Here is a 10667-nt window from a genome sequence, read left to right as displayed (position 1 = left end):
TTGCCTAGCAACATACTTCGTAATTACATTTGGTTAGATAGATTTTCTTCTCTCAAATTCATAATGTTAGCTTGATGGGCAAAAAAGGGAAGCATATCTAGAAGGGAAGCATCCCACTGAAGACAAATAGGGACACACAGCTATTTTCTTTCAGTTCATCTTTAACAGAGGTAGAGAGAAATTGAATTAATATAACTGTGCTATTTCTGGGGATAAGGCTGGGGTGCAGCTAATGAGTTGTCCTTTTTAAATTAAGACTGGTCTGAGTGCTTCAGAATTCAGAGAGGTTTAAGATCTTCAGTAAGAGTGTATGTTTATGCTAAACAAATACTTCACGCTGAACCTCAATTTCCTATTTTCAGAGCTGAGTATAACTGCTTCTTAACGTTCCAGTGTACAAAACATACTTTCAGCCTCCTGCTCTGCCTTACGGCGTAATGGACCATTTAAAGTAGGATATACATCTTCCTCTCCCTTGTTTGAATAGTAATGGTTGGCTTGCTTTTGGCTCCTGTGGTGTGTTTTGTGATTTTTGTTTAAGGTCACGGCTTCTGTAAAGTGGTAAGTGGCACAGTGGGTTGTTAGTTCAGGTAAAATCTAGAACTTGAGGCTCATAAAGAGAGGCAAAAAGAAACAAACAAGGTGTATTTAATCTTTTAATACTTTGTATAGTAAAAAGACTTTAAATTACCATCCCAGTGCATTTAAAAAAGAACTACCAAACAGAGCAACACAGTGTGTTTTGAGCTGTAATACCTGATGATGATTTTTTATTCAACTGCTATCAGAAGAAACAGTAATTGCTAACTAGCAGACGAGCCATATTTTGGCAGGCACCACACTGACCCAACAAATTGCAGAATCCTTTCCGTGTTGTACATCATTATTATGAAAATAATTCTTAACATCCTGATACCCCTCTGATAGGAGTTTCTTTCCTGAACAAACCAGACTGATGCAGTTTACAGACACTGAATTTGGTCAAAAAATAAGAGACTCTTCTACTGTTTCAATCTGCTTTTGGACTTTTGTGCTGTATTAGTCACTACACTGTCCTTTCATGAGTACTGATCAACTTTAGACCCTGAGTGCATCCCACCAGTGTGCCAGATGTGTTCTTGAGCTGGCATTAATTTCTGTGTCAAAGCAATTAAGGCACAAAATAATATTAACTACGTTGTTGGGTAGTTTTGTTGTTGTTTTTTAAACAGAAAAGAGTCGGGACTAAAATTCACACCACAGGCTTTTCTGCTTTTAAGACTAAAATTGCACATTCTAACTTTCCCTTTAGTCCTTCACAGAAACTTAAGTAGGAACCATTACAATGGAAAACAAGTAAGCTTGCTGCTGTCCTGGGATGCTATCAGCACCCACTAATCCCATAGAAACAAATAGGATGTAGAACCTTTTATTTGAATGTTCCTTTCCACTGATACTTTTTATTTCATTACAATTTTACTAATATGCTGAGGTAGTAGCATTACCAATGGTATTATGTGAGCCAGGCAAGAAGTACACTCCTCTGTTACTGGCTCTTTCCCTGTTAGCTACAGCGATGGCCTAGAGCATGAGGTTATCTGCAGAAATAATTTAGTAGGCAAGTATTGCTTTTCTGTCAAAAGAAAAGTGGATGCCATCATTCTTTGCAGAATTTGTTCAAGATACCCTGTGAATTGTTAATATCAACATAGAGAGGAAAAAAACAACTTTTAGGATGTTGGTCAGGGTATTGCAAAGGATAGATTAATTACTTCATAAGCTGAATTTGGTGTCTTACAGCTGTTTCTCATGCACATTAATACTATAAAACCTCAAATCTGTGGAAGAGCATGAAATTTAGGCATGTAGTCAAAATGAAATTTGCTTTTGACTGTCCAAATATTTACTCAAATATTTCTATTATGTGCCCAACGCTATTGACAAAAGGCACTGCAGTTTTCACAGTGAAAACTATGTTGAAGAAAGGCCACAGGAATGATATTGATTCTGGTTGGTTTGTTTGTAATGGCTGCTGTTCCTTAGCAGCAAATGGAGAGGAAAGTTAATGGAAGGTACATGGCTGTTCACACTTTTCTTGCATCTTTTATAGGGAGATACGGATGCAGCTAAAAGAAGGAAGTAAATTTGGAGAGATATTATTGCTCAGGCCAGTATTCACCCTCTGCCCTTACCAGAACCAGTCTCTCTCCTATAACAGTGTTATTTGTATATTAAAAAATAACCCTGACCATCCTTCTTGAAATGTAACTTGTGTTTATGGATGAACAGGTTGTGGAACAGGTTGCATAGTTGATGACGTACTAAAGTTCCATGCAAGGAAATAGGAGAGATTGCATTAGTAAAGTTTTATCCAGCAACCTGCAGATATCTTGGCATTCCACTGAGAAGGTACTACTGTGACTAGACGGGCTCATAGTTCCTGTGAAAATAGATTTTCTCCCATGCAGTGAGATGGCATGAACAGAAGAATCTCCAGAGATTGAGGACTACCCCTTGGTCAAATGGATTCTCCAACTCAGAGTGTCGCAGGTAGGAGATACGATGATATGACATGAATTCCCAGGTGGTGGTGTTGCATGAGATCAGGTAGAGGTGTGAAATAAGCAGCAGCAGGACAACTATGGTGAATATGACTATCAGGATGAAGGACATGAGGAGGAAAATGTTGTGCTTCAGCCAGTCCCAGGACTGTTTAAAGTAGAGGCCTGACCTTTCAATTCAAAGAAAAACGAATTCAAGATTAAAGATGGAAATCTAGTTACATAAACCAAGCAAACTTGATGTCACATTTAAGTTTGATTTGTAACTAGTGAACTTCTGATCATCAGGTACTATAGAGAGTTTAATATACTACACATTTTTAACAGACTGCAACAGCATTGACTTAAATTCTAAGAAATTTAAAGGAGGCGGTTCCCCTTACAGCTGAACTGCAATAAACATCAGTTAACTCCTTTCCTGAACAGGTACACAGCTGAAACGCAATTAGAGTATCCAATATTTCAAGTTGTAAATGAAAATTGTATTACAGTAACTGAAGCAAAATCGGTTAGCTCTTGTACTGTTCTATTAAATTTAAGCTTAAAACAAAGATGACCAATGAAACCCAAACTACCAGATTCTTTTCAACTACTGATCAGCTGTGTTGTTCCTCAGAAAAGTTGATCTCCAGAATGCAAAAGACTGAAGATACAAGGCCAATCCAGCTACTGCTGCGTTCGATACAAACCCTTCAGTGGGGCTCTAGGAGCATTATGGCTTCTGTTAACTTTAGAGGTCAAAAGTGCTGCCTCCAGGTCTTACCAAGCAGTGTGACCTCCCCACAGCAGAACTACAAGCTGTATGCTCAAGTAAACTATGAAGAGGGGGTGATTCTTCTCTCCCACACAGTTCTCAATCCAGGGGCAGTGATGGTCATAACGCCGTACACAGTGCTGGCACACCTTGCAGTGTTTGGCTCGCATTGGTTGCTGCAAAACAAAAACAAATAAGGAAAAGAAACAAAATGCTAGCAATACTCCACTCCTGTTAAACCTTCTCCTTGGTAGAAGAGCTCAAGTACCAAGAACAGAGAGAAGATATAGCTGAGGAAAGAAGTATGGATGTCCTTTCTAGGCTTTGCTCCTTGATGTGTGTATATGTTTTGCCAGCTTATCCTCCTGCAATAAGCTGACTTCTCTTGGTAGATATTCTTCAGGAATTTAGGGAAGCTGGGATAATGCTGGATTTTATTAAAATGATAAGGATCACTGTGAAAACAGGCATTTCTAGGCTTTAGCCAGACTCTTAAAAGCTACTTCATTTTGTTTTTTCTTTCATGCTATCTTTTACAATTCAGGCTAATGTTTTGTTGTTTTTAGGCCCCCAAACAAGCTCACAGCCACCAGCAGTTCTTGTATGTCATGCTTGACTGCCTGATTCTCCATCAAGATACCGTAAGGTCTGACACACATGACAGTAAGAACACAGAACACAATTTTCCCCTGGTGGAATATGGGGAAAGATCCTTGTTTGTACGAGCCTGGAGGGACTTGCTTCAACCTTGGAAAATTAGCATACGTGCCAGTGGTCATCGTTAGCTATGCAATCCATTTGGATCACTTTTCATTTTAGGACTGCATCTGAGTTTAATTTAGTTGTACTTTTTTCTGTGAGTTTTTCAGCAGGAGGATGACCTTGTGACAGAATTAATCAGCTCTACCATGCCTCCAAACCACTGAGAAGTGAGCAGCAATGGCAGAGCAGAAAAACAGAGGCAATACCAGCTATATAAAGATGTCGACAAAAATGCAAACTTGCAAATCAGTCATCCCCTTTTCTTCTAGTGTGTAACGAACGCCTACCTTCACCATGCAGTAGCCACAACGCTGCATCTTAATACTGCTTGAAACCTGGGGTATCACTATGTTTTGTTCTTCGTTCTTGTCTGCCTACAAAAAGAAAAAAGAAAAAGAGGTGAGAAAGGGAGTGAGGAAGGATGTTTTGTGTTCTTTGAAGTAAAGCAGCTACTAGCCCGCTTGGCATGACTGAGCTATCTGTATCCTCTTACTTACATAGTGCTGGTTATCTGTCATTAGGAAAGAGAAACAAAATAATCCCCAGTGAAGTACTGAAGTTGCTATATAAATACTGTGGCATGAAATTCCACTGCAGATAGCTAGGGCACATCCAGAGAGTAGACTGCTGTAACCATCTAAAGAATGTTTGCATTGAGGCAGAAATACTTGTGGACAAGATACCACACAGATCCCAACTCCACACTTCAGGACACAAATAAACAAGGTTAGACTTACTTCCAAACGTAATGATGATGTTGTTTCACTATAAGGAAGCATACTTATTCATAAACAGTCACCACTTACATTAACGATGGAAGATTAGAACTGATATTGCCTTGCAGCTTTTGTCCTACACAACAAGCAAGGCAGTAAACCTGGAGTAGACTCTGTCTTGGTTACTGTAACTTTGCACCTCTGTCTACTCCACTGTAACTTGTTTGTGTATCTGTCCTCTGAGAGGGTAACAAATCTACAATCTGATAAATAGAGCGGCAGAGAGAACTTTCTTCCAAGGTTGCCCTTCAATTCAGGATTTTTGTACTCATACCAGTTAGTAAGGATTAGTATAAAATATAAATATTTCATAGAGTAGTGCTTTGAGGAAAGAGAGGACAACACTCCAATGGCACAATGCACTGAACATAGGGAAGCGTGGGGTAAAAGATGCACTTTCATGTGCATCTTTTACAAGTATGTGAGCCCTGTTACAGGACACAAATCAGAGACTGCCGCCTAATCTCCAACAGAAAATGTTTCATATTGTTTTTATGTAGCAGACAGAGTAGGTGAAAAAGAAAAAAGCGTATGGATTTTATAGCCCCAGCACTTGTTTACATTTGTGAAATAATATACCTTCACTTCCTCTTCAGACTTAACAAAGCCTGGATCCATGAGAGACACCTTAAAGTACAGCAGGACAGAGCACAGCACCAGCACGGTGAAGATCACTGGCAGCAGCAGCTCTCCACGCTCCACTTGCTCTCGTAGATCTAAAAGGTACCCCCAAAAAGAGAGCAGTGGCTCCTCGTGAGACATTGAGGATTTCTCCCCACCCTTACCGAAGGGCGACACCCCTCAGCAGCAGGACGGGGAACGTAAAAGCCGGTTCAACGGGCGAGCTTTGGGGGTGCCCATGCCCCGATTTCTCCCCTCCTAAGGCACCGCGTTATGCAACCCTGCTGCTCCCAGCACCCCAACAACACCTCAGCGGTGCCACCTCCCCTCAGGGCCAGCCCTCCCCAGGCCCTGAAGGACCCCACAGGAACGGGGAGAAAGGAGGGCAGCGCGAAGGATGGGGAACAAACGGGTCCCCCCCCTCAGGGCGAGGCGCTGGCACGGCCCCAGCCCCGCTCGCTGCCGCCTCCCCTCACGCACAAGCCCGGCCCCGCGGCGGGCGGCCCCTCGCGGCGGCGGCGGCGGCTTCGCCTCACCTGTGGGGTGCAGGAGGAGCCCCAGCGCCAAGCCCCCGCTCAGGGCCGTGTGTGCTGCCCTCACCCCCAGCCCCGTCACCCCCATGGCGCCCGGAGGGCCCGCAAGGGCGAGCGGCGCCGCCCCGGCCACGGGCAGCGCCCTGAGGCGGAGCCTGGGCTTGAGCGGCTCGGCCCGGCGGAGCTCCCGGCCCCGGGGCCGCTCCCTGAGGTGGCCCAGGCCCTGTGAGGGGCTGAGGGGCGCAGCTCCCCTCCCTCCGTGCAGGTCCCCGCGTTTCTTTCCTCCCTTCGCCTTTGTAGGGCCGCTGCAGTCCCTAGGTCTTCCTCCTTCCCTTCACACGCTGCCGGCCCCGCTGCGTTTTGCCCAGAGAAAGGCGCTTTCTTCATTTTCCCCCCTCACCCCCGGGCTCTGTACGGGCACCTCAGCCATCAGGCTGTATTTCCCCAGCCATTGAGGCCACTCAGGGCAGCGTTATGGGTGAAAATTGCATTTAGACCCGAGGGAAACACTGCTAAACCTATATAGCAATAAAAGGGGCCCCACAGGGGTGCACGGTTGGGAGGTGAGGGTTTGGGGTGCTGGCTGGGCGAGATGCAGCACCGCGGCGTTAACTCTGGTCACGCCAATTTATTTTTATCTGTTGCTTTCCGCGCCCTGGGGAGAAATGCAGAGGCTGTGCGTGGCTGAGCGCATTTAGACAGCTCTCTTAATGCAAACGGAGCTTACAAAATGTCTGGCATAATTTGGGGAGGAGGTTGTCGGGGTGGGATTTGATCTGACTTCAGATGTCTGCAAGTGCATCTGACTGAGGCCGTTAGACTCCCCTGACAGCCATGGAGGGAAGCAGGCATGTCTGGAGAATGGCCCTCCTCACCCGAAAGCAGACATCCAGAAGTTGGTGAATTGCACCCTAGATGTGCTTTTGTCTCTTGCCAACAATAAAAGAGCCAAGATGACTAGTTTAGATGTACACATTTACGCTTCGAATGTCTGTCTATTTAGGGGAGATGAATCTCACCACAAGCCTGTGGAAGTTCTGAAATTAGTGGTTTCTCTTTAAACTTTCTTTGGCTTTAATGTAGCTCTTAATTTGCAGCTTTTGTTAACTTCCTTCCCAGTAAAAACTTAGGAAGAAAAATCACATTCTTTGCAAATTTATCCTCCACCACCTGAAAAGTAGTTGATTGCTTGTTATTGTTTGACCATAAATGACATGGTTTGAATTATTTTAGTCTATTTTAAGTGTATCAGTGGCCACCTGCTGGTTCCAGGAAAGCACCTGGTTGCACAGGTCACAAATTACTTACCTAAGACAGCTGCATCGAAATGTTAATAAAAATAACGGTCTAAATTTGCCTTTTCAGTGGTCATTCAAATCCTCTTGCTTTTTTAAAATTATTCTAGGTAAATGCAAAACCTACAGAAATCATCCCTCAGAAACCTCACTGACTGGATCAGTGCTTGTCAAACCTGGGAGTTTGGAGATGGCCCTGCATGCTTTAAATATCCTAAAAATCCTTCTGTTTCTTCAATTGCAAAGAAAACCTTTCAGAACAGTAGGAAGCTCAGAACAACAGAATCAATCTCTGTCTGCAAACAGGAAATAAGGTGGGTAATGTCCTTCTGCTTTTTGGGGAGAGGTGTAAATTTTAAAGCTTAACGAAGGCAATTTGAGTAGTAACAGTATTACCCACTTCATAGTAGAAATATTCTGATATTCCAAAATAATCTGTCCTAAAGAAGAATATATTCTCTCTCTCTCTTTGTGATTAGAAGAATTTGGTGCATGTTATACTTCTTATCTTCTCTCACAGTTTTGAAACCTGCCTTACAGAGAGCAGAGTTTATTTCAACCCAAATGGCTCTGGTTGAAGTTAGGCTCAGTTCAGAAAAACTCCGTTAGCGAATTTCTGAGCAGAGAATCTAGATTCTTATGGCATTCCAGCTAGGAATTTCATGCTGCTGGAAGCATAAATTGTCTCTGTTCTCTTACAATGTGGTATGTTTTCAGCTCCCTACAGGCAGTTCAGTTTCACATAATCCCTTCTCTTGCTTCAGCCACTGAGAATCTGACCCTTTAGAGATTTTACAGTGACCATTGAATTAACTGGGAGTTGAACTCGTGCAGGACTGGGGAGTTAAGAAGAAAGTCCAGCTGACCTTAAAGCAGGTTGTCTGTTTGAAGTAGAGAGTCTTTCCCTAAGTACTCAGCTTCTGCCCATTTGCAACCCTTAGGCTGTGGAATGCTAGCCACAGATCCATTACAGAGTTCAGAGGCAATCTGTGCAGTCAAATATTGTTCTGATTTTTTCCCCCTATGTCATTTCATAACAATACTCGCTTCCTCCACGCCTCTTTTCTATTGACAAACAGTATTGTACCCCTTGGAGTGATGAAAGCAAAAGCCACTGAACTGCACAATCACATGGCAGTTCCTTTCATTTTTAATGAAATATATGACAACAAATGGACCAGTAATATACCTAAATAAACCACATTCATAGACCAAAGGAAGAAGACATTGTTAAGCACTAGGTTTAATACACAGCAGGTATCCCAATGGATACAACAGAAAAGTTAATTCATTCAGAATTGTAAGGAAGCAACAGTTGTGCATTATTATTTTTTGCTTGGTTTCACCATGTACAAACATTTGAACCAGGCCTCTCAACATTAGGCAGGTCAACAGACAGAGTAAAAGCAGAAGCTTGCTCATTATAACTGAGATTATGTTCTTTAAGCAAAACAAGGAAATACATATTTGGTTAGCTTAAAAACTTTTTTTTTTTTTTTTTTTTAACAAGAAAGGAATTACAGAGAGAATCGATGACAATTATCTGAAACCAAAATAGTCTGTTAAAGCAGAAATGTTTCAGTTAAGCAGGAAACATCCCTAACTCCTTTTTTTAAGTGCTGTCTTCTTTTCCAGTCCCCATGTTACTTTCCATCCATCCCTGACAACCGTTACCCTCTGTGCTTCATACACATGGTTGTCGTGGAGACCAGCTTTTTTCCTTACTTATTTTTTTTTCCAGCACAGGCCACCCTCTAACACCTGAGCAGTGGCGGGCTCCTCCCTAAACAATCTTAGCAAAATGTCTTTTCTGTAGAGCACTGCATTCAGGCAGTGCTCCTACCTCTGCTGCCCTACTGGTATTTAATTGCCTTCTGCAAGTGATAGGGGGAATAAGGTCACAGCTCCAAGACTTTTCTTGCCAGTCATCTTTTGCAGAGACCAAAGCAACTCCAATGGAAGTCCAGCCAGGGTGACAGGCCGGGTAGGATTCAGTGCTGAGGAGTTATCATTTGAGTTACTAGGTAGGTGCAGGGAGATAAAAGCCATGATGCAGACAGGTCAGATGAATTATCTGCATTGTTGCTAATGCCACAAATATCAGTGCTAAGCTTCCTCAGCTTGGTCTAGATGAGAAAGTCTGGTGCTGCCGCTGTTAAGCATCACACAAATAGATGCCAATCTGTATAAGCAAATCCTCCCACGGATCTTGTAAAATGGAAGCACTTGTGGAAAGTTGCCCACTAACTTGTTCTTTTATCTATTCTAGAGAAAATGGCAGACACCTGACTGACACCCTCCATGCTGAGGACTGCTGCATCATTGACCTGGGCCACTGAACCATGAGGTATTGTCCAGTCAGGAAGAAAACTACTTACACTGAAGGTAGAGGGTTCCTTTGTTGGTACAGTCTCTGCAGAGAACTACTGAGTTGTGTTCATGCTCTGCCTGCTAAGCTTTTAAATATTAAAGGAAATGTAGTAGTGAAAACACGAATGAGAGTGTGAATGGGACAACTACAGACCATTAGGAGTCCCTCTACCTCATCTTGACACGTAGTGAGCTTTTCTCCAGCTGCACTTTCATCAGACAGGTAGAACCCTGTTATAGCTTCCTAGGCTGGATTGGTTGCTGGCTCTGTGTGGAACTGAAGTCTCACGTTTCATTCCTTTGCTCCAATAAAGCTGGAATGTCTGAGAGCTTTCTCTGTAACAGGCAAGCGTTTCCAGAAATCCAACTTCCTCTTTTCATGTAAGACCTTGATAAAAATCAGCCACTTTGCCCTCCCCTTCTCTGTAGAATATTGATATTCTGCAGCTAAGGCAACTGTCCTGTTCCGTCCTGAGCGTTGTATCTACAGCAGCAATTCATTAACTCCTCTTTGCATCCAAAAAGTGCTTTCAGGTCATAGTACATGCCTTATGCCTAGGACACGACAACTCCTGTTGTTGCATTTAGGGAGACTGAGGTACAACCTAGCTTCAGACTCTGGTTCACAGGAATTCCTGGATTATACTTCCATGTTCAGAGAACACCTTTCACTCCTTACTGAAAGAACAATATTTCTGCTATAAATAAACAGGCTGGTTGTGGTTGTTCAGCCTGGAGAAGAGAAGGTTCTCAGAGGACCTTAGTGTGGCCCTTCAATACTTAAAGGGGGTTTGAAAGAAAGATGGAGAGGGACTTTTTACCAGGGCCTGTAATGATAAGACAAGGGGTAATGCGTTTAAACCAAAAGAGGGTAAATTTAGATTAGACATAAGGAAGAAATTCTTCACTCAGAGGGTGGTGAGACACTGGAGCGGGTTGCCCAGAGAAGTTGTGGCTGCCCCATCCCTGGAAGTGTTCAATGTCAAGCTGGATGGGGCTTTGGGCAACCTGGTCTA

At 43.1% G+C, this 10667-nt stretch overlaps 1 protein-coding gene and 1 long non-coding RNA gene across 2 annotated transcripts; one reads left to right on the top strand and one right to left on the bottom strand.

Moving 5' to 3' along the window:
- Positions 1-146: 146 nt before the first annotated feature.
- On the bottom strand, positions 147-6181 carry ZDHHC12 (zDHHC palmitoyltransferase 12). Its single transcript, XM_082775806.1, has 5 exons — positions 5990-6181; positions 5412-5548; positions 4344-4430; positions 3304-3470; positions 147-2710 (listed from the first exon to the last, which is right to left on the bottom strand). The coding sequence occupies exons 1-5, from the start codon at positions 6072-6074 to the stop codon at positions 2401-2403; spliced, it is 786 nt and encodes a 261-aa protein (XP_082631932.1). The 5' UTR covers positions 6075-6181; the 3' UTR covers positions 147-2400.
- Positions 5427-9656, top strand: LOC309885634. Its single transcript, XR_014318837.1, has 3 exons — positions 5427-5555; positions 7528-7595; positions 9551-9656. It is a non-coding gene; the product is annotated as an uncharacterized lncRNA (long non-coding RNA).
- Positions 9657-10667: the final 1011 nt, after the last annotated feature.

The sequence above is a fragment of the Aythya marila genome, assembly GCF_965140915.1.
Source record: "Aythya marila genome assembly, chromosome: 19".
NCBI lineage: Eukaryota > Metazoa > Chordata > Aves > Anseriformes > Anatidae > Aythya > Aythya marila.
Note: the sequence above shows the minus strand (reverse complement) of the source record. Positions and strands in the feature narration are given on the sequence as shown.

What these genes read in the sequence shown, in the direction of transcription:
- ZDHHC12 (XM_082775806.1), bottom strand. Translation starts at nt 6,074, where the DNA reads ATGGGGGTGACGGGGCTGGGGGTGAGGGCAGCACACACGGCCCTGAGC. An exon ending in AGTCTGAAGAGGAAGTGAAG is followed by an intron (nt 4,431 to 5,411) that starts GTATATTATTTC and finishes TTCTTTTTGTAG; the next exon opens with GCAGACAAGAACGAAGAACA. An exon ending in TGGGGAGGTCACACTGCTTG is followed by an intron (nt 2,711 to 3,303) that starts GTAAGACCTGGA and finishes TTGAATTGAAAG; the next exon opens with GTCAGGCCTCTACTTTAAAC.